We start from the raw sequence: 23,798 nt of genomic DNA, 5'->3' as shown, positions 1-23,798 counted from the left end.
TTGACAGGGTAGATGCAGGGAGGATGTTTCCCCCGGGCTGGGGAGTCTAGAACTAGGGATCACAGTCTCAGAATAAGGGGTCGGCCATTTAGGACTGAGATGACTCAAGACAGAAATCAATAGATTTTTTAATATTAAGGGAATCAAGGGATATGGGGATAGTGCAGGAAAGTGGAGTTGAGGTAGAAGATCAGCTATGATCTTACTGAATGGCAGAGCAGGCTCGAGGGGCCGAATGGCCTACTGCTGCTACTTGTCCCGACTCCATTCTCTGATCTTGTTTATCAGTCTATTGTGGATTACCTTATCGAAGGCCTTTTGAAAATCTGGATAAATTATATCTGCTGCATTACCATTGTCTACTTTGGTAGGAAAAATAGAAAAACAGAGTATTTTTTAAACGGTGAGAGATTGGGAAATGTTGGTGTTCAGAGGGACCTGGGTTTGCTTGTACACAAATCACTGAAAGTTACCTCTTCAATAAATTGAATGAATCAGGCAGGGTTTCTGCACTTGGATCAGTGTCTGCTGACCATGTGGGGCGAGTTCATGGTCGAGTTCAGCAGTGATGCCCCCTGCCAAACTAATGCCAACACTCACGGCCCAAGCACAGACGTCAAGAATGGCATCGAGATACAGGAGGATCACAGTACCCCAAGAGTCAGAATCTCCAAGAGACAACATTGGAATGTAAAGCAGATACCTGGGGATGTGTGAAGCAAATAACTGCAGGGTGGGGGGTGATGATGAGAGTGCCGTTAGATCATACATTCTACAAATTCTCCTCTCCGCCAATACAAACCAAGTTAAGATCAGGAACTTGCCAAGTACATCAAGAGACAAAATCTATAGTGTCCTTATTGACGAATGGCCCCAACACATGCTACCATGGACCACTTTCAAGGTACAACAAGGAGCTGTGAATGCTCAGTCGTTCAGTGTATTCAAGACTGAGATCAATAAATATTTGGACACGAGGGGAATCAAGAGATATGGGGATGAGGCGGGAAAGTGGAGCTGAGAGGATCAGCCATGATCTTATTGAATGGCGGAGCAGGCTCGAGGGGTCGAATGGCCGACTCCTGCTCCTATTTCTTGTTACTGTGTGCTTGCTTCGCCCAGGCTTCTCCTCCCTTCTCCCACCCCGCTTCATTCCACACTCCCCAAAATTATAAATGTCACAATTCGAAAAGACAAACGGAGGGAAAAATAAAATGAGAAAAAAAAGAAAATGATAGAGAAAGAAACAGAGAAAGAGAAAGTAAAAGAAAGTTAAAGATAATAGAAGAGAAAGAAAAAGAAAGAGAATGAGAGAGAAAAAGAGATAAAAAGAAAAAGAGAAAGATAAAAAGAGATAGAAAAAAAAGAACTTGCATTTCTATAGCGCCTTTCACAACCTCAGGACATTTCAAAATGCTTTACAGCTGATTAAGTATGTTTTGAAGTGTAGTCACAGTTGTAATGTAGGATATGTGGCAGCCAAATTGCACACAGCAAGTTCCTACAAACAGCAATGAGATAACGGCAAGATAATGTGTTTTCGGTGCTTGCTGAGGGATAAATATTGCCAGGTGTGAGAGAATTCCCTGATTTATACAAGTGCTCACTTTCCTGTAGTAGCTGTTTGCAATGCAACAGAGTTGAATGATCTGAATCTTGAACTAGGGGTCACAGTTTCAGAATAAGGGGTCGCCCATTTAAAATGGAAATGAGGAAGTATTTCTTCTCTCAGGGGGTCGTGAATCTTTGGAATTCTCTTCCCCAGAGAGCTGTGGAGGTTGAGTCATTGAATATATTTAAGGTGGAGATAGACAGATTTTTGAGTCAAGAGTTATGGGGAGCGGGCAGGGAAGTGGAGTTGAGGCCAAGATCAGATCAGCCATGATCTTATTGAATGGCGGAGCAGGAGTGGAAGATGCCTGTGCGTGAGGTCTTTTAATGTGGGGTGGCCGTTGCTCGGCTGAGCGAGGTCTTGGTCCAGTGGCAAGGGGGGTCCAAGACGACTGGAGACCAGGCACTGCTGTATGAGCCTAATGCGAGATGTTGGCCGCAGGCTCGGTGACGAGTAGCGCCCTTGATGGTAGGTGGTCCGAATCTTGGTTGGGGGCAGGCACTGGGCGGGTCAATGGTCCGCTGGAGTTTGGGTGGGACATCAGTAAGGAGTGGGAGAGTGGAAGAGTCACAGCCATGATGCTCACCAGTCAGAAGCCAGGTCACCGGTGGGGAAAGAGAGGTCCAGCCATCGTCGAGGAGGTGAGGCCTGATCACCGCTGGAGGGATGAAGGCCCGCCGCAAGAAGACTACCATCCGGCAACTTCCCACCCCCAGCCTCCCCCCTCTCACTGGTGGAGCAGGTTCGAGGGGCTGAATGGCCGACTCCTGCTTCTATTTCTTATGTTCTTATGATAGCAGCCCCCGTCGACACTGTGCAGGTGTCAGAGAGTTTAAAAAGCAAAGCTCATCCTTGATAAATCTTACACAGAACAAGTCACAATAAACTCAAAGAAACAGAACAAAAAACAAAACACTGTACGTGCTGGAAATCAGGGGCGGGGGGGGGGAACCCATAAAATGCTGAAAATACTCAGCAGGTCAGGCAGATCTGTGGCAGGGCAAGTCGAGTTAACATAACATAAGAATTAGGAGCAGGAGTAGGTCATTCGGCCCCTCGAGCCTGCTCCGCCATTTAATAAGATCGTGACTGATCTTCAACCTCAACTCCACTTATCCGTCCGATCCCCATATCCCTTGATTCCCCTCGAGTCCAAAAATCTATCTATATCAGTCTTTAATATACGATTCAGCATCCACAGCCCTCTGAGGCAGAGAATTCCAAAGATTCACAACCCTCTGAGTGAATTAATTCCTCCTCCGTCCTAAATGGCCCACCCACTTATCTGTGCCTAATCCCCCTCAGAATCTTATGTTTCAATGAGATCACCTCTCTTTCTTCTAATCTCCAGAGAGTATAGGCCCATTCTACTGAATCTCTCTTCATAGAATAACCAATAACAACCTGTATTTATATAGCTCCTTTAACGCAGTAAAACATACCAAGGCACTTCACAGGAGTAGTATAAGACAAAAATTTGACACCGAGCCACATAAGGAGAAATTAGGGCAGATGATCAAAAGCTTGGTCGAAGAGGTAGGTTTTAAGAAGCTGTCTTAAAAGAGGAAAGAGAGGTAGAGAGGCGGAGAGGTTTAGGTAGGAAATTTCAGACCTTGGGGCCCAGACAGCTGAAGGCACGGCCGCCAATGGTGGAGCGATGAAAATCAGGAATGCGCAAGAGTGGTAAGAGATGGGAAGTAAAAGCAGAAAATGTTGAAAATACTCAGCAGGTCAGGCAGTATCTGTGGGGATATCTGAAACGTTAACGCTGTTTCTCTCTCCACAGATGCTGCCTGACCCGCTGAGCGTTTTCAGCTTTTATTTCCAGCCTCCACAGTATTTGGCTTTGGTAAGAGATGGAGCTTGTTCGTCGAGCAAGGCTGAAATTGACGAGAAGGTGTGGACGTGACGTTACTGATCACCAACTGCAGGTCATCGCTGATCATACCTGGTCTGATCGATGGGGTAATCACCACCGGCAGTCTGACTTGAGCTCCGAGACCCACTGATTGCCTCTTCACTGTCTGCACTGGGGACTGGACGATCTGTCACAAGAACAGGCCACATGAGTTTTTGCACATATGAATCTAATCGTTGTTCACAATATTCTTTATTCTGAATGACTGAGGGCTTCACAGTCCACTTGTGCCTGTATTTCGCTCAACCTACTCTGCACGCTGTACAAGAGCAGACATTGGGGTGTTTTTGTGCAGTTTCCTGCAGGCATACACTGGCCCTTCGCAAGAGTCCCGATTATTGGGCGTACTACTGTCTTGGCAGATTTGATGTTGCTTCTACATCTCAAGCAAGTACAGTGGTTATAAATGTGGTGCACACCCATCAGATAAACATCCACTGTCTTCAGCACATAAGCACCATACAACCCCACAAAGGACCATGGATACCGCAGTTTAAATGCATAGCTTTTTATTGAAGCCAAAATTCTACTCTCCCTCCAAATTAAATTTCCACGGGAAGCCTGCGGGGTAATTCTCAGCCGAGAGCAGAGTTTCGCATTTTAGTCAGGCAGCAAAATTAAACAGTAAATTGTTTCTCAACAACGCTCGTCACTGATTTAACGGGTTTAGTTTAACACCTAGCTCATTTAACGAGAATCTCGCCACCCGTGCCCCTTCTAAACATTGAACGGTAAAATAGTTATTTTTTTCCCCTTTTGTTTTTGAAACTATTTGAACATGTATGTTTGGTGATGTCTCAATTGTGGGAACGATCTGCGATGCTGAGCCTGACAATGCAAGGGATCTCAATTAACAGACAAACCTGGAAACGAGAAGATCGCTGAAGAACCCCTGGGTTAATGACTTCAAATCAACAGGAGATTAAAAGATGTTTGAGTTCATAGTAAATTCTTTCTGACTTTGCTTTAAGTTTAAATGCAGCACAGATTCCTTCTTGAAGCTCCCCCAGTTCAAACAGAATGGCAGGCTTGCCGCAGTAGACTGCAGCTCTCGCCGGGGTACAATCTGGTCGATTTACCACTTCTAAAGTTGTTTAAGGTGAGAGATTTCCTGATTTCAATCCAATGCACAGCAGGGTTTGAACAACACCTTCGAACACCGCACTAAACCCCCGCTACGGCACGCTGTGCTCGAACACATTTTCTTAAGTACGTCTCACAGGCAGCACTTGTTACACTTCAAATGAGGGGCACCCCATAAAAATCAGCGACTATCATAAGACAATTTACCATCGGTTTTAAGAGATTGGTAAATTTTACTTGGTCCCAATTGTATGGTGCAAATCACATAGCTCCACATATCAGCTAAGGCTCCCTCAGTAATACACTGCTATTACAATGCAGCTCTGCCTCAAAGGAAGCCTCGGGTAAATGTCCAGAGCAAGCAAGTGAGTGCGGGGCCGGGTTATGCTCGATTGTGAGAGTTATTCGTTGACCAAGAATATATAATGGATGGCAAAAGAAAACTGCTCTCCAATCCCGCATACAGGATATTGACATCCTGTCCAGTGAAGGATATTACTTCCTCCTTTGATAGAATGTACAATGAAGGTGTGACCCTCAGCTGTTCCTGTAACTCCTGTCGCAGTTAAAGGTGGGACTCCAAGTCACGTTCCATTCCATTTTTCAGTGTCTCTTTTTGTCTAATGTCTTTTAAAGTCAAATTAAGATGACTTTTGCATATTAAAGTGTACTTTTATCTCCTGTCCAGCGTTTTAATCTCTATTCACAGGCTGCTAAACCCACTGGCTCTTCCTTTCGACAGCAGTACCTGTCCTCACCATTACCTGTTACGTTTCCCTACCCTCCCTGTGTTTTGGTAGGTTCTGTAAAGTAGTTTGTCTGCCAGTCTAAATTCCATCAGGTGGAGGGAATCCACTGGAATCATTAAGCTGCCTTCGCTCTTCCAGATGCCGACGGGCCTTGTGTTGTGGTGGGTTGTGGATGCTCAGTCGTTGAGTATTCAAGACTGAGATAGAGAGATTTTTGGATATTAAGGAAACCAAGGTATATGGGGATCGGGCGGAAAGGTAAAGTTGAGATCATGGATCCAACCATAAACTTATTGACTGGTGGAGCAGGCTCAAGGAGCCAAATGACTAACTCCTGCGCCTAATTCTTATCTACTTATGTGCAGATTTCTGGCGTTTTCTGCCTTTATTTCAGATTTCCAGCAGTCAGCTTTTCCTTTTGATCCCCCAAATCGACCCAGACTCCCCCACTCTATTACCCTGTGGGAGCACCTTCACTACACAGACTGCAGCGGCTCAAGAAGGCTTCTCACCACCACCTTCTCAAAGGCAATTAGGGATGGGCAATAAATGCCGGCCTTGCCAAATCCCGAGAATAAATTTAAAGAACCTCTGGGGTAAAGGTTACCCGCGGTCACCACGTACCAGATGCGCGCTCCGCCCTTGCTGTGCGAGGTTGATGTGTGCCTGCGTCACCGCGTTTGTTCCCGTGACTGTGTTAACGCAGCTGGGCTGTTGTATCCGCACAGACGGTCCAGCCATGACTGTGGCGATTGTTGCTGCTGACTGTGGTGTAGATGTGGCCTGTACCGGGGTCGCTGCCTGTGGATGCTGAGGTACCTGAAGGATGCACTGTTGATTATGGACCAGGGATTGCCGCAAGGCTGGCAAACTTTTCTGGGAGGAAGACAACAAGCAGGAAACGTCTAAATAATTCAACAGGCAAATGCTTCTTTTTAAATCAAGATTCATGGCATTCGCTAAAACTGCTTACAACATAGGCAAGAATGTTTGAGACGGGGAAAGGCTCAACAAACCCTTTTAATATTCTGAAGTTTGCCCCAAGATTTAGACTGCCGTCGACAATCTCGGTCCCAGAGGAAGGCTCCAGCAAGGTGATGTGCAAACTCCCAATCTCAGTCACAGCGACAGACAGACAAAGAGTTCTGATCAAAGGGAGAAAGGGGGTTTTACAATTGCTTAAAAACTCGCAAAGAGCAAGTGATGATTCTGCGGTCCCCACCCCATCATCGAATGAGCCAATATTTACCTGGGCCCAGAGGGAATGCCTGTTAAACTGAAGCGAAAGACACCCAGCCTGATCCTGCCTCCTTCCGACATCGACATTCACTTTCCAGCAGATAGTCGTCAGCAGCAGGAACCCTTGGGAATTTCCCCCTTCTTATCCCAGGCCTCACCCGACAAACTGGGAACTTGCTGTCCCAACTCAGCTACACACTTTCGAACAGCCAAACTCTTCCGCCTCTCCTTCCCCCCGCCACCAAGATATAACCAGGTGCTCACACTGAAAAGCGTACATTACCCACAAATAAAAGGGATTTCAACACAATTAACAATGCTCCCACAAATGTGGATTTCCAGCACATATTTTGTGTCATCAAAGTGATGGACAGCAGGACTAAGGAATAGAACGTTACTCCCCCTTGGACACAGGTACAGCTTCAGACAGGGTCTCGTACTCCAACTACAATGCGGAGTTCACACACACCCTTTACATATACCAATTTTTACTGTGACTCATATGAGAAATCAAAATCTCACTCAAGGTAGTCTTCTGAGAACTCAGATTAAATACAATGTTACAGCAAATTCAACTTCACTCTCTCTGTAACCCCCTGTACCCCCCTGGGAGTGTTTGATGGGACAGTGGGACAGTGTAAAGAGAGCTTTACTCTGTATCTAACCCCGTGCTGTACCCGCCCTGGGAGTGTTTGATGGAACAGTGTAGAGGGAGCTTTACTCTGTATCTAACCTGTGCTGTACCTGCCCTGGGAGTGTTTGATGGGACAGTGTAGAGGGAGCTTTACTCTGTATCTAACCCGTGCTGTACCTGCCCTGGGAGTGTTTGATGGAACAGTGTAGAGGGAGCTTTACTCTGTATCTAACCCCGTGCTGTACCCGCCCTGGGAGTGTTTGATGGGACAGTGTAGAGGGAGCTTTACTCTGTATCTAACCCCGTGCTGTACCCGCCCTGGGAGTGTTTGATGGGACAGTGTAGAGGGAGCTTTACTCTGTATCTAACCCTGTGCTGTAGCTGCCCTGGGAGTGTTTGATGGAACAGTGTAGAGGGAGCTTTACTCTGTATCTAACCCCGTGCTGTACCTGCCCTGGGAATGTTTGATGGGACAGTGTAGAGGGAGCTTTACTCTGTATCTAACCCGTGCTGTACCTGCCCTGGGAGTGTTTGATGGAACAGTGTAGAGGGAGCTTTACTCTGTATCTAACCTGTGCTGTACCTGCCCTGGGAGTGTTTGATGGGTCAGTGTAGAGGGAGCTTTACTCTGTATCTAACCCGTGCTGCACCTGCCCTGGGAGTGTTTGATGGGATAGTGTAGAGGGAGATTTACTCTGTATCTAGCAGGATTTTCTTACTATGAAAGAAGCTGCAGAGTGTCCAATTCTTACAGGACCTGTAGATGTACATAAAGCGCACACAGATCGCCGTTAAAAAAATACATCCTGTTTCTACTCGTACCACACCTTGAGAAAAGGCACCAGGTATGGCTGTGGGGACGATTTAAGTTCTGACTGAAGTCTATTTGTGAACTCTTCTGGTTCAATCTTAGTGTCCTTCAAAACAGAAAAAGAGACAGTTAGGATTTTGTCACAGTCAGTAACATTTTCTGTTGCAAGTTTCTTTGCCATGCAGTCTACACAGTGAAGGTGTCAGTAAAGAAACGGCAAACCTGGACACTTGGAATCACTCCCCTCCATCCTTGTCCCCCCCCACCCGGCCCCTTTTGCTCGCTCTTAAACTGAAACTATTCACTCTCGTCCCGATTCCGTGCTCTTTCCCCACATCCTTTCAGCAGTTAATCCCCTCCAATCTTTCAGCTTCTATATGCACTTACTGTGATGTAGTCCACATCCCAATAACTCTTGATAGGGAAGCCATCCTTCCCACCATTACAGCTTGGCCAGTTCGGAAGCATTTTTTTCGCACAAAGGGCAGTGCAAATCTGCAACTTGCCCCTCTCTCCACGCCCTAAAAAGGCTGTGGATGCTGGGAGCCAATTGGATCTTCCAAGACGGAGGTCGATAGATTTTGGTTTGGTACGGGTATTAAGGGATGTGGAGCCAAGGTGGAAAAATGGAGTTGTGGTGCAGATCAGCCAGAATCTAATAGAATGGCAGAGCAGGCTTGAGGGACTGAATGGCTAACTTTATTGCTCTGTTCCTGCCTCAAGTACTAATCCCGAGTTTGTTTCCCCACCCCCCCACCCTTGTTACGGAGTCACTGCCCATCGGAACAAATCTTTCACTCTTTATCCTCAAACATTTTATTTTTAAACTTTATAGATCCCCTGAACCTTCACTACTTCAGGGTGTCGACTCTCTTGTCGTGACTCTATCCTTTCCTCCCCAGTTTCATCCCAGTGAATCTATGCTGCAACTTTTCCATGGCTCCAATATCCTTTTTGAAAAGGGGTGCCCAAATCTGCACATCCAGAAGTCTGACATTTCACGAGAACTACAATTATCAAAAATAAAACCACCAAAGACAATCTCTGCCACTTGCCAACAGGTCCTGAACAAGGGCCTTCACATTCCGGGAGGTGTCTACGGACTGCCCGCTGTGCGACGCAAGCTTAATCAAGGTCGCGAGAAAGTTCTTGCACTTCTTCACATTTTCCTGCATTTCCTGGATTTGAGAGAGAGAGAGAGAGAGAGAGAGAGAGAGAGAGAGGGAGAGTCTGAGCATTAATCACAAGTATTTATTAGCCATTCTTCCCCGATATATTGAAGGGTTTGGTTTGTAGACATTCTGTACTCAGGAGGACGGAAACAATGCCTTCACACAGTGCTGCTCACGATGCTGCAAGTGAGGAACTCTTGGTCAATGCTGTCCACCCATCCAAGGGCTCAAATCCAACCTTTCCATCGTCCGATGATCGCCAGAGGTTAACCAAAGACACAGAGATGGAAGAGGACTAGGTGTGGTGGGTGGGGGAGCTGGGGCTAAGGTTGAGACAGTAATAAGGTGACACACCGAATGATACAAGCTCAGAACCACGTCAACCCTCCATGGCAGACATGGTCAGTTGGTATGTGACCCAAGGCACTGCTGGGCATCGAGCAGCCAGCCATGCTCGTGAATGAAGTCTGGCGGGGTAGCCCAGACTCGAGGGACTGGTGCTCTTATCACTCAGCTCCAGATAGCTCCTAAATTGCAAAAACCCTGCAGGCCATAGCTGCAATGGAGGCATTTAAAATTACCACGGATTTTGATAGAATAAATAGGCAAAGACTACTTCCTCTAGTTGGGTACTCAGTCACAAGGAGTCATCAATTTAGCACAATCACTAAGAGAGTGAGGAGAAAGGTGAAAGGACATTTCTTGATAGCGGATTACCGGAACGTCGAATGCTTTGCCACAGGGAGTGGCTGAGGCAGAGGCCATTGCATTCTTCAAGGGAAAGTCAATTAAATATTTGCATCAGAGGCAGATACAGGGCTAGAGGGAGAGCGGGCAATGGAACAAGTTTCGGAGTGCTCAAGCACAGAGCCTACTCAGACATGATGGGCCAAATGGCCTCATCTGTACTGTGAAACTTGTACCGTAAAACTTGTACCGTTCTGTGAGTTGAGTGGTCCTGGTTGTACAGGTAGTGTTAAGGTTACCAGTGATCACAGCCAAGTCCAATCCTGCCCTCACTTAATGGACACACACCTATACAATGACAACTTGCATTTATATAGCACCTTCAAAATGTCCAAAGGAGCTGGCCAAGTCAAGGGCTGCCAGAAGGCAATCAGGAGCAGGAACCCTAACTCACTTTCCTCCCCTTGTGAGGCCAGGGATGCAAAATGCTGAACGACCCCCTCCATCAGCACCCTGTATCTTTACTGATGTTAATGCTCAGTACCCCTCCCCAGCACCCTGTGTTACTGACTGTGTCTCTACTGATGTTAATCCAGCTCCCTCACACTGTCACTCAGTAACCCCTCTCCCACAGTGCCCTGTCTCACTGACTGTATCTGTACTGATGTTAATCCAGCTCCTTCACACTGTCACTCAGTAACACCTCTCCCACAGTGCCCTGTGTCACTGACTGTATCTCTCCTGATGTTAATCCAGCTCCCTCACACTGTCACTCAGTAACCCCTCTCCCCCAGCACCCTGTGTTACTGACTGTATCTCTCCTGATGTTAATCCAGCTCCCTCACACTGTCACTCAGTAACCCCTCTCCCCCAGCGCCCTGTGTTACTGACTGTATCTCTCCTGATGTTAATGCAGCTCCCTCACACTGTCACTCAGTAACCCCTCTCCCCCAGCGCCCTGTGTTACTGACTGTATCTCTCCTGATGTTAATGCAGCTCCCTCACACTGTCACTCAGTAACCCCTCTCCCCCAGCGCCCTGTGTCACTGACTGTATCTCTACTGATGTCAATGACACATGATGCTGGGGGAGGGGTTACTGAGTGACACACACAAAACGTGCACACAGAAACGCGCGCTCACACAGACACAGCCGGGATCAAGGGACAATGAGCAAGAGTGGGGACACTGGCTAATTTGACCTAAGCCAGGCCCAATGCTGCTGCTCCGGCTGATTTCCGTTGTCTGGACTCTTCTTGGTCTTCAAGAATCAGGATTGCACTGGGTGAAGTATTCATCGACTGAACAAACAGCTGGAACTCCCCCCCCTCCACCACCCCCCCAAAATTGTTGGAAGTAGATTCAGGTTTTATGAACGGGATTTAATGAGACATTTGCTAGCTGTGTGAGCTCCATCACGGGCAGCATCTTCGGAACCACAGGGCTACGGGACACTGCGCAGTGAATCACAGGCACCTCCTGTGAGAGGCACCGGAAAGAAAGGGAAGATGCCGGGCCGGGTCACGACCTGACTGGATCACGGTCACGCGCCTCCTCGCAGCCTACTGAAGAGTGACATCGGCAGAGGTCAAGTTACCTGTCCAGCTCTCGCCAGGGGTACAGTCCGTGGTGCCAGGGAGACCTGGGGGGTGGGGGGGGAAGAGATAGGAAGAAAAAAAATTCCATTAAACAAGATTTTAAAAGTCGTCACGTTTCTCTTGGGGAAATAAAGGGGTTTCTCGAGGAGATCACTGCAGCCACACTGACCTGTGAAACAGCGGGTGTTCCTGCCAGCGGGGAGCTGGGTATAACTTGGGGCTGGACTTGCAGCCGCATCTTGGTTGCGGGTTGGGGTTGAAGTGGAGTCTGAGGTGAAGCGGGGGTCTGGGTTGGGGCTGGAGACACGACGGTGTGCTGGCTGCTCGCACCAGATATGGTCGTAGTGTACACGGTCTGTGGAGCGGTGGCACTGCTCGATATCTGCAATAAACAAAGGTACAGCAACTTTAAATCTCACCAACAGCTGGAAGATATTCTTATCCAAAATAAAGAGAGAAAATGCTGGAAACGCTCAGCGAGTCAAGCAACATCTGTGGAGTGGGAAACAAGAGTTAAGGTTTCAGGTCAGCAACCTTTCCTCAGAACTGATCGGAGCAGAATATTCGTACCCTTACAGCCAGCTCACCAGTTTGGGGAACACACTGCAGGACGAGGAAAGGTTATTTTATTCCTCAAACCTATTTCCAACAATTACCTGTGGATTTCCTTCATTCTCGGGGTGTGGGCGTCACGAGCAAGGCTGACATTTATTGGCCATCCCTAGTTGCAGTATGGGCAATGCAGTATGGGCAATGCAGTATGGGCAATGCAGTATGGGCAATGCAGTATGGGCAATGCAGTATGGGCAATGCAGTATGGGCAATGTAGTATGGGCAATGCAGTATGGGCAATGCAGTATGGGCAATGTAGTATGGGCAATGCAGTATGGGCAATGCAGTATGGGCAATGTAGTATGGGCAATGCAGTATGGGCAATGCACCCTGCAATGTCTTCTTGGTACGTAGGTCCTTTAACTGGCTGCGCAGCCCATTCTAATTTTTTGCACGTGCACAGTTATTTCAACTGAAAAGCCGGCGAGCGGCCTGCACGGGATCTCCAGACCCCTACACGGCCGCACAGCTTAGCGGGAACGTTGGTGGTGAGTCTTCTTGTAGCGGTTTGATACAACCAAGTGTCTCACTGCACCACTTCAGAGGTAGTTAAGGGTCAACCACGTTGGTGTGGGACTGGTGTCACATAAAAGCTCGGGCTGAGCAAGGACAGCTGGATTTCTTCCCTGAAGGACTTCAGTGAACCGGTTGGGCTTTTAATCCGACAACTTCATGGTCACTTTTGTTTCCAGATTTTTAAAACTGAAATCAAATTTTCAAACTGCCCTGGGATTTGAAATCAGGCTCTCTGAATTACTCGTCCAGTAACAGAACCATGACACACAACTCAATCAGCAAAAGCGAAAGAATTCAAGTGAAACCCTAGAAAAAAATGACGAAACTTTGATCTTGCGAGACTTGTACATATTTTAAGCCCGAGCTGATCTCCTGTGGCATTGCACACGGAGTCAAAACCAAGCACGGTGTTCAGGTGAAGCAGCTTTAGAGGGTGAGGGATAATTGGAACAAGGCATCACTTATAATTCAGCCTTTAGTTGGAAGTTGCACATTCTGTCCTTATTTTTATATTTCTGTCACAAATGCTTATGCCCACAATTTTACAGGAAACTTTGTATGTAAACTTGTCGCACTGTAGTTACACCCTCCCACCAGTCATGGCGCTACAGCACCTCCAACTGGGCTGGGGGGGTTTAAATTACAACAACTGCCAGCTTTACATAGGCAGTTTCCATAATAAATGTGGACATAGGAATTTATAAATGCAAACAGTTGACGCAAGTGTACACAGATGTGAATATTAATAGATTAACTGGATTAAGGTAACCCACATTAAAAATGAAGGGTACTCCTTTCCTAGACTTAAAATGGAGGATGAATGAGGATTCTGTTCAGCAAGGCTTAGGATGGAGGCTGGTGCAGCCAGCGTGCTTTGGGCAGAGGGCAGGGTGGCCTGATAGTGCTTGATGTGATCCGGCAATGGATGACAATACCAGCTGTGTGCCAGATACGCTGAAGTCTCCACCCCTTGGACTTGAGGAAGTGAACATGGGGATCATACCAGAGGGAACGATCAGTGTGGGAGAGAGCAAGAGTTTTACTGGGGACAAGGTAGGGGAGAGGGAGTGGTCGAGCAGATCGACATTCAGTATATTCTAAGATGACTTTTGAAGTGACTCACGCAGACAAACTCAGCAATTTGCCATCAGCAATGTCACGCTAATTGAAACCAGTAGTTGAGGGATGAATGTTGGCTTGAACACCAGGAGAATCTCGGTTCAACAGCTCACTGAACCTCCAACAGTGCTGCACTCCCTCAGTACCAACCCCCCAGTAAGCTGCACTGCCTCCTGCGCGGCCCATTCAGATTTTTGCGCATGCGCGGTGTCTGCAATGCGAGCACCGATGAACGGCCTGCGTGGGACCATGCAGCTCAGCGGGAACACTGCTCAGTGCTGGACCCAAGTGTCAGATTACGGGCTCAAGTCCTGAATCGAGGCTTGAACCCACAATCTTCTAACCCGGAGGCGAGAATGCTACCCACTGAGTCAAGCTGGCACCGAATGCAATCAGATTGTTTAGCAACTGCTAACGGAGTGAATTTAAGGTTGGTTATGTTTCTAACATCAAAAATCATTCCAAATCACCTGACAAGTTCCTTTTTTGACAATCAGAGGATACAGAGTGCTACACTGAAATTACTTCAAAAGGCATTCAACCCAGGTGATTGGGGGGAATTCAAACTATTGATGAAATGGATTTGCAGCCCGAGATGACACTGCTGTATAATTGTAGTGAGGTATCGTGAGAGGAACATCAGCTCGAGGCCACAGCCCTCACCCTGGGGGTACATGTGGGTGGGGGGGGAGAATAGAGTTACCAACAGGACTGCGGTCACACCTGGCCCTACAGCTGAAGGCAGAGTAGCAGAGGTGGGGGGACCAAGGGCAGACCATGGGTGTGCCTTCAAGCCCAAGTGAGTGCTTGGAACAAGGGCCACAATAAAAATTAAAAAGGGAAGGAAAGAAAATCCCAGAGAGAGAAAGTATTTCTTTTGGTGGGGCATCCAGAACAAAGGGGGCACAGTTTTAAAATTAAAATCAGCCGTGATCTAATTGAATGGCGGAACAGGCTCGAGGGGCTGAATGGCCTCTTCGTGTTGCTATATCGTGAGACGAATGAAAATATGGTTTTGCAAGCAAGAGGCACCCTGGCAGATTTTCCCGTCCTGAACTCTTTGAGGTCCCTCCACTGCCTTTGCAGCGAACTCAGCACCGAGTGGGACTTCCACTCGGCCACCATTCTCTAAAAGCGTTTCAGGAGCAGCACCGGCGACGGGTGTTGTATTTACAGACGCAATGCCGTTCGTGGGCAGGGTGATGCGGCGCGGCGCGGCGCGGCTGTTGGTGTCGGGACCCATGGAATCGCCGGAATGGCGTCGCACTTACCGGGGTGTGAGCTGGCGTGCTGACAGGCTGCGAGGCGATCGGCGTGGCTGCAGACTGAACTACTTTGGCTTGCATTGGGTGTGCCGGCCTGATTGAAGAGATGGTCATGGCCTGCTGAAACCACAGATAACAATTAATAGAGCAAAACACCACCAGACACAAATCCATTGGCCCACACAAGGCCCCGCTTGCCGTGTATGAACGCCAAGTTGCTTCCCCCTTGGAGTGGTAATTTCTTTAACAGCTGCACCAAAGCATAACTAGTATATCTCATCTCCCTTAATCTCTGCAACCTTGGCGCCCTGGGCTCTTCACCCTGGTTTCCGAATTAGATATTTTAATACATCCATCCCCATTCTCTGACTTTATTCTGAGGCCACAGGGATGCGGGACATTTGACCCAGCGCTCTCCACCACTCAGGCAGCAAGGCCGGCGCAAGGGTAATTGGCGCCCGAGGCAAACTGTTCACCTGGCGCCCCGCCAATCCCCTCTACCTCAATTCAAGTTATCCGAGATGTACTGGTCCTCGTCGATAGCTTTCTCGGAGGCGGACAGGCAGAGTAAGCTGCTCGATCGCCGCGACTAGGATCTCTGCAACCGAACTCTGTGCAAGACCTGACCAAACCAAGTGGTCCCAGTGTGCAGGGTCATCAAAACAGCACCTTCAATACTTTTCCCTGAGTGATCTGTTCACAAAGGATGCAATTGGGTGCCCAAAAGCAGAGGAATCTGCGTCAAAGCCCGCTGGTGACAGTGGAGTGACGCTGACGGGAGATGGACCGAGTGGGCTTGGCGGATCACTAATAGATCTGGATGGGATGCTCACCTAAGAAATAGCAGGATTAGGCCATTTGACCCCTCGAGCCTGCTCCGCCATTCAATAAGATCATGGCTGATCTGATCATGGACTCAGCTCCACTTCCCTGCCCGCTTCCCATAATCCTTTACTCCCTTATCTCTCAAAAATATGTCTATCTCCGCCTTAAATATATTCAATAACCCAGTCTCCAAAGCTCTCTGGGGCAGAGAATTCCACAGATTTATAATCCTCTGATAGAAGAAATTTCTCCTCATAGTTTTAAATGGGCGGTCCCCTTATTCTGAGACTGTGTCCACTAGTTTTAGTTTCCCCTATGAGTGGAAATATCCTCTCTGCATCCACCTTGTCGAGCCCCCTCATTATCTTATAAGTTTCAATAAGATCACCTCTCATTCTTCTGGACTCGAATGTGTATAGGCCCAACCTGCTCAACCCCCTCATCTCCAGAATCAACGTAATGAACCTTCTCTGAACAACTTCCAATGCAAGTATATCCTTCCTTAAATACGGAGACCAAAACTGCACGCAGTACTCCAGATGTGGCCTCACCAATACCCTGTATAGTTGTAGCAGGACTTCTCTTCTTTTATGTGTTTGCTAGTGCTGTTGGGGAGGAGTTAAACTAATATGGCAGGGGGATGGGAACCAATGCAGGGAGACAGAGGGAGACAAAAAGGAGGCAAAAGCAAAAGACAGAAAGGAGATGAGGAAAAGTGGAGGGCAGAAAAACCCAAGGCAAAGAACAAAAAGGGCCACTGTACAGCAAAATTCTAAAAGGACAAAGGGTGTTAAAAAAACAAGCCTGAAGGCTTTGTGTCTTAATGCAAGGAGTATCCGCAATAAGGTGGATGAATTAACTGTGCAAATAGATGTTAACAAATATGATGTGATTGGGATTACGGAGACGTGGCTCCAGGATGATCAGGGCTGGGAACTCAACATCCAGGGGTATTCAACATTCAGGAAGGATAGAATAAAAGGAAAAGGAGGTGGGGTAGCATTGCTGGTTAAAGAGGAGATTAATGCAATAGTTAGGAAGGACATTAGCTTGGATGATGTGGAATCTATATGGGTAGAGCTGCAGAACACCAAAGGGCAAAAAACGTTAGTGGGAGTTGTGTACAGACCTCCAAACAGTAGTAGTGATGTAGGAAATTAGGGGTGCATGCAATAAAGTTGCAGCAGTTATAATGGGTGACTTTAATATGCACATAGATTGGGCGAGCCAAACTGGAAGCAATACGGTGGAGGAGGATTTCCTGGAGTGCATAAGGGATGGTTTTCTAGACCAATATGTCAAGGAACCAACTAGGGGGGAGGCCATCTTAGACTGGGTGTTGTGTAATGAGAGAGGATTAATTAGCAATCTCATTGTGCGAGGCCCCTTGGGGAAGAGTGACCATAATATGGTGGAATTCTGCATTAGGATGGAGAATGAAACAGTTAATTCAGAGACCATGGTCCAGAACTTAAAGAAGGGTAACTTTGAAGGTATGAGGCGTCAATTGGCTAGGATAGATTGTCGAATGATACTTAAGGGGTTGACTGTGGATGGGCAATGGCAGACATTTAGAGACCGCATGGATGAACTACAACAATTGTACATTCCTGTCTGGTGTAAAAATAAAAAAGGGAAGGTGGCTCAACCGTGGCTATCAAGGGAAATCAGGGATAGTATTAAAGCCAAGGAAGTGGCATACAAATTGGCCAGAAATAGCAGTGAACCCGGGGACTGGGAGAAATTTAGAACTCAGCAGAGGAGGACAAAGGGTTTGATTAGGACAGGGAAAATGGAGTACGAGAAGAAGCTTGCAGGGAACATTAAGGCGGATTGCAAAAGTTTTTATAGGTATGTAAAGAGAAAAAGGTTAGTAAAGACAAACGTAGGTCCGCTGCAGTCAGAATCAGGGGAAGTCATAATGGGGAACAAAGAAATGGCAGACCAATTGAACAAGTACTTTGGTTCGGTATTCACTAAGGAGGACGCCAACAACCTTCCAAATATAAAAGGGGTCAGAGGGTCTAGTAAGGAGGAGGAACTGAGGGAAATCTTTATTAGTCGGGAAATTGTGTTGGGGAAATTGATGGGATTGAAGGCCGATAAATCCCCAGGGCCTGATGGACTGCATCCCAGAGTACTTAAGGAGGTGGCCTTGGAAATAGTGGATGCATTGACAGTCATTTTCCAACATTCCATTGACTCTGGATCAGTTCCTATCGAGTGGAGGATAGCCAATGTAACCCCACTTTTTAAAAAAGGAGAGAGAAAACGGGGAATTATAGACCGGTCAGCCTGACCTCAGTAGTGGGTAAAATGATGGAATCAATTATTAAGGATGTCATAGCAGTGCATTTGGAAAATGGTGACATGATAGGTCCAAGTCAGATTTGTGAAAGGGAAATCATGCTTGACAAACCTTCTGGAATTTTTTGAGGATGTTTCCAGTAAAGTGGACAAGGGAGAATCAGTTGATGTGATATATTTGGACTTTCAGAGGGCTTTCGACAAGGTCCCATACAAGAGATTAATGTGCAAAGTTAAAGCACATGGGATTGTGGGTAGTGTGCTGACGTGGATTGAGAACTGGTTGTCAGACAGGAAGCAAAGAGTAGGAGTAAATGGGTACTTTTCAGAATGGCAGGCAGTGACTAGTGGGGTACCGCAAGGTTCTGTGCTGGGGCCCCAGCTGTTTACACTGTACATTAATGATTTAGACGAGGGGATTAAATGTAGTATCTCCAAATTTGCGGATGACACTAAGTTGGGTGGCAGTGTGAGCTGCGAGGAGGATGCTATGAGGCTGCAGAGTGACTTGGATAGGTTAGGTGAGTGGGCAAATGCATGGCAGATGAAGTATAATGTGGATAAATGTGAGGTTATCCACTTTGGTGGTAAAAACAGAGAGACAGACTATTATCTGAATGGTGACAGATTAGGAAAAGGGGAGGTGGAACGAGACCTGGGTGTCATGGTACATCAGTCATTGAAGGTTGGCATGCAGGTACAGCAGGCGGTTAAGAAAGCAAATGGCATGTTGGCCTTCATAGCGAGGGGATTTGAGTACAGGGGCAGGGAGGTGTTGCTACAGTTGTACAGGGCCTTGGTGAGGCCACACCTGGAGTATTGTGTACAGTTTTGGTCTCCTAACTTGAGGAAGGACATTCTTGCTATTGAGGGAGTGCAGCGAAGATTCACCTGACTGATTCCCGGGATGGTGGGACTGACCTATCAAGAAAGACTGGATCAACTGGGCTTGTATTCACTGGAGTTCAGAAGAATGAGAGGGGACCTCACAGAAACGTTTAAAATTCTGACGGGTTTAGACAGGTTAGATGCAGGAAGAATGTTCCCAATGTTGGGGAAGTACAGAACCAGGGGTCACAGTCTAAGGATAAGGGGTAAGCCATTTAGGACCGAGATGAGGAGAAACTTCTTCACCCAGAGAGTGGTGAACCTGTGGAATTCTCTACCACAGAAAGTAGTTGAGGCCAATTCACGAAATATATTCAAAAGGGAGTGAGATGAAGTCCTTATTACTCGGGGGATCAAGGGGTATGGCGAGAAAGCAGGAAGGGGGTACTGAAGTTGAATGTTCAGCCATGAACTCATTGAATGGCGGTGCAGGCTAGAAGGGCTGAATGGCCTACTCCTGCACCTATTTTCTATGTTTCTATGTTTATACTCTATCCCCCTTGCAATAAAGGCCAACATTCCATTTGCCTTCCTGATTACTTGCTGTACCTGCATACTAACGTTTTGTGTTTCATCCAGGTCCCTCTGTACTGCAGCACTTGTAATTTTTCTCCATTTAAATTTACTCCACCTGCCAAATTCTTGCCCACTCACTGCCTGTCTATATCCCTTTGCAGATTTTTTGTGTCCTCCTCACAATTTGCTTTCCCACCCATCTTTGTATCATCAGCAAACCTGGCTACATTACACTCGGTCCCTTCATCCAAGTCATTAATTTACATTGTAAATAGTTGAGGCCCCAGCACCGATCCCTGCAGCACCCCCACTTGTCACTGTTTGCCAACCGGAAAATGACCCATTTATCCCAACTCAAAGTTTTCTGTTAGTTAGCCAATCCTCTATCCATGCTAATACATTGTCCCCAAACTCGTGAACTTTTATCTTGTGCAGTAATCTTTTATGTGGCGCCTTATCGAATGCCTTCTGGAAATCCAAATAAACCACACCCACTGGTTCCCCCTGATCCACCCTGCTCGTTACATCCTCAAAGAACTCCGGCAAATTTGTCAACGATGACTTCCCTTTCATAAATCCATGCTGACTCTGCTTGATTGAATTATGCTTTTCCAAATGTCCCGCTACTGCTTCCTTAATAATGGACTCCAGCATTTTCCCAACGATCGATGTCAGGCTAACTGGTCTATAGTTTCCTGCTTTTTGTCTTGCTTCTTTTTTTAAATAGGGGCATTTGCGGTTTTCCAGTCTGCTGGGACCACCCCAGAATCCAGGGAATTTTGGTAGATTGCAACCAATGCATCCACTATCTCTGCAGCCACCTCTTTTAAGACTCTAGGATGTAAGGCATTAGGTCCAGGGGACTTGTCTGCCTTTAGTCCCATTATTATGCCGAGTACTACTTCATTAGTTGTGCTGGATGTGATTGCTGGAGAGCATTGCCTCCCCGGGGTCCCCTTTCCTCTCTAACCACACCCAGTAGGATCCCAGCCACCACCACATCAGGGAGCCTGTTTATTGATTTATTTTACGGGCAGGTATTTTCCAATGGCTTTTTACAAGGTTGAGCCTCTGCTAGACGCCTGGCTGAGCTCATCTCCATAATTGTACTATAATGCGCGAAAGGCGGGAATTAAATAACCTGCCAATGGGGGATTAGGTCGGGTGAATCCGAAGGAGAGGGGGACGGGGACAAGCCGAGTGAAAGCCCATCAACGGGAACTTTCTTACAGAAATGTCAAATCGTGTTGTGCATAAACCTCTTCTAGCATAATCCACCCCTTCCCCCACTCAACATAAACCCCTATTCCCAATCTCACAGGGCGCCTGGGTTCGCTACCTTTTTGGCCAAATTAATCATGGTAACTTGACATTTGACATTTTAATAATGGATCGCAATAAATATGTTTTCTTTCCGTTTTATTTCTGTGTATATGTTTTCATGAGCGCTCACTGTTGTATCTCTTTTAATGGCTTGCTTTTGAGTTTCGGGCTATATGTGTTTTCCTCAAAGGTTCCTCTATAAAAGTACAGACAAGAGTACAAGCGGCTCGTCACATTGAGCACCCTGATTATTTGGCACAAGGTGCCCCTTTCCTCACAAGACTTCCACTATTTGACCATTTGGCACATGAGTACCGATGGGATGCTCCGCAGATTCACCAATCTATCACACGATTTCTCCAAACATGTGATGTTTTATTGCCCATCATGTCATTCCGACTGAAAGAAAAGCAAATACGAAATGGTACAGGAGTGAAACAAAGCCCCACAAGCGACGCAATAACAACGATTGCCCTTTAACTAGAGTAACAGCAGGGAATGGAAACAACCCAGCTTTGGATCACAGATAAACACCTGCCCGAATAACCCAGGAAAGTTAGCGCTCAGAAACCATATAGAAGAACCCAGCAAGTAAAACAACAGAGTCACCTTGGGGTGGCTGGAGACATTCGGGAATGGTCCCCAAGATATTGTACATAATTGCTCATAATCTGACTTCGGAATACTGTCAACCCATTGCCCTGTTTCAATGAGTTCCTTGTCCTAAGTTGCTTCCTTCATTTAAATGCACAAGGAAGGGATTGTGGTCAACTTCACTGAAAACAAGTATCTGAAAAGTGTGATAGGTTTCGCATGAGAAAAAAATCTCAAGATCCTGTTACATACTGAATAATTCAGTCAAGATTTGGAACTTATCCATGTTATCTGCCATGCATAGAGATCCGGATTCAAGTGTAATCTTGGTTCAAGTGTAACATTCTTGGGCAATTTAATGATGCCTTTATCAGGATTAAGCAGTGGTGTATCTCGAGAATGTGGAGAAACGTGTCTAGTGTAAATACGGATCTGTTTTTGCATTTGATTGTACATTAAAGGAGTCATGATTCAGGCACAATCAAAGCATGGTCCCAAAATGGCGTTGGTTATGTGGGACCGCTATTGTGAAAAGGTAATTGGTCTAATAATAAAAACCAATAACAATTTCATACGAGCAGAAGCCACGTTGTGTTTTTGTTGTTTCTGAACTGTCGGTGGTCCTGAAAGGCAGCAGGAGGCACCAACTCCGGGGTGGGGTTTTCCTTCTGTGCATCACCCGCAGGAGAAGAAACTGACATTGTGGGGGAGTTACGTGGAAACCAAGAGATGCGGGAGGAGGGACGTGAGATAGTCTGCCCGAGTCAACCTTCTCTCTGCTGAGTCAGCGGCTGCACAATCCCGTTAGCCCGTGAAACTTCAACCAGGCTTAAACAACTTCTGCGGGGCTGGAACCATTTAGGACGCACACTGTAGATTAAAATGTTGCCGTCTCCACCAACCAAGACATTCAATTAAAATAAACTCTCTCATTAATACGATCAGCCAATCAAAGCTCAAACGCTCTGTATTGTTATTTTAAAAGTGTAACTTGTGTTGGAAGCAACCGTTTAGTTTCAGATGAATTGTTCCCGAGTTTGTTGGGCGCAACAACCCGTGAAGCTACAAAGTAAACTGTTCCGCAAGATCTGATCCACGCCATTTTTTGGCGCCCGAGGCGAGCGCCGAGTTCACCGAATGGTTGCGCCGGCCCTGACTGGCAGCCCTGCCATAAACCACCAGATCAATGAACTACCAACCTCAGCAGCTCTGTTGCCAGAGGGACTGAGCAGGGGTTGGTCTGCCGCTTCCACACCAGGAAAAGGCGTGGGGAGAGCAGTTTCCAGAATGCCACGGCAGCACCAGGGTGAAAAATGCTTGCTTGAAACCTGAGCCTCTCAAAAGCCAAGCGATGAGCTGTCAGTTCTCGGGCGGATTCTGCCAGGTGTGGCTACCTATTTAAAACACTAACTCATAGTTTATTTTCTCCAAACTCGACTCCCTGCACCGTGGGGCTCTCCACCCTAGTTTCACAATTGAACCTTTAAGGGCCTGGTAGTGTGCTTGTCAGACCACTGTGATCTATCCAGTCAGTCCCAAAGTTCAATCCCTCCCGTCACCTATAAATTATCTCACTCCCTCTTGAATTTGCCACCATCCATTCCCCTCTCTGAGCAGTCCGTTTTATGCGTGTTCCAATCACTATGAAAACTAGTGAACAAATCACCGCCTCTCCCCTTTTAACACATGGAGTCTGTGGACCTGGTTCAAGGGTTTGTGCTCGTGTCCTTCCCTCAGGTTCCAGAGCCCAGGAAGAACACCTCTTCCCCTTGTCCAAATCTCTCGTACAATTCGCAACATGGGAGAAAAGTTACTCCCCCAAGAAAGCAAGCCTTGAAGAAGTTGAAGTTAGTTCGTCAGAGTCCGAAGAGCTGACGTAGAATCTCCAGTTGTGACGGAGAGAATTCAGGATAATCTCATCGGCTGGAGACCAGTGCAAGGCTGAGTGGGTGGGGTCACTCCCACTTTGCACCCCTGCGCAGCGTTACACAGCAAGCCCATTGCCACCGGCGAGCGGGTGGAGCTTGGTCGAGTGAAGATACCCGGACCGAGTCCAGCACCATTTGCTGGTAACATGCCAATGTGTTTTCCATCTCGAGCGCCTTGCCCAATTGAGAGACCATGAGGCCACACACAGCCCAGCACAGAGTGAGACGACCAAACAACTGGCCTATCTATACCAATACAGTTGCAGTTCAAACAAATGAATGGTACAAGGCTTTCCGTTGGGAATGTGTGGGAAAAAATCATTAATTCCAATGATACTGAATTTGGAAACGATTTGCAGTGCTTTCAACTCAAATGGTTAAGCATCCAACTTTAAACCTTCAA

At 47.0% G+C, this 23,798-nt stretch overlaps 1 protein-coding gene across 1 annotated transcript in view; it reads right to left on the bottom strand.

Moving 5' to 3' along the window:
• Nucleotides 1-23,798, bottom strand: part of LOC139278232 (transcription initiation factor TFIID subunit 4-like) — a 350,027-nt gene that overhangs the window by 272,835 nt on the left and 53,394 nt on the right. Inside the window, exons 3-9 of the mRNA XM_070896875.1 lie at nucleotides 15,021-15,131; nucleotides 11,672-11,884; nucleotides 11,502-11,546; nucleotides 9,102-9,224; nucleotides 8,063-8,152; nucleotides 5,987-6,238; nucleotides 3,561-3,657 (exon numbers count right to left, since the gene is read on the bottom strand). Of these exons, the coding sequence (XP_070752976.1) occupies nucleotides 3,561-3,657; nucleotides 5,987-6,238; nucleotides 8,063-8,152; nucleotides 9,102-9,224; nucleotides 11,502-11,546; nucleotides 11,672-11,884; nucleotides 15,021-15,131 (931 nt within the window). The remainder of the gene's footprint in view (nucleotides 1-3,560; nucleotides 3,658-5,986; nucleotides 6,239-8,062; nucleotides 8,153-9,101; nucleotides 9,225-11,501; nucleotides 11,547-11,671; nucleotides 11,885-15,020; nucleotides 15,132-23,798) is intronic.

Source organism: Pristiophorus japonicus, chromosome 13, assembly GCF_044704955.1.
Source record: "Pristiophorus japonicus isolate sPriJap1 chromosome 13, sPriJap1.hap1, whole genome shotgun sequence".
NCBI classification, from domain to species: Eukaryota; Metazoa; Chordata; class Chondrichthyes; family Pristiophoridae; genus Pristiophorus; species Pristiophorus japonicus.
Note: the sequence above shows the minus strand (reverse complement) of the source record. Positions and strands in the feature narration are given on the sequence as shown.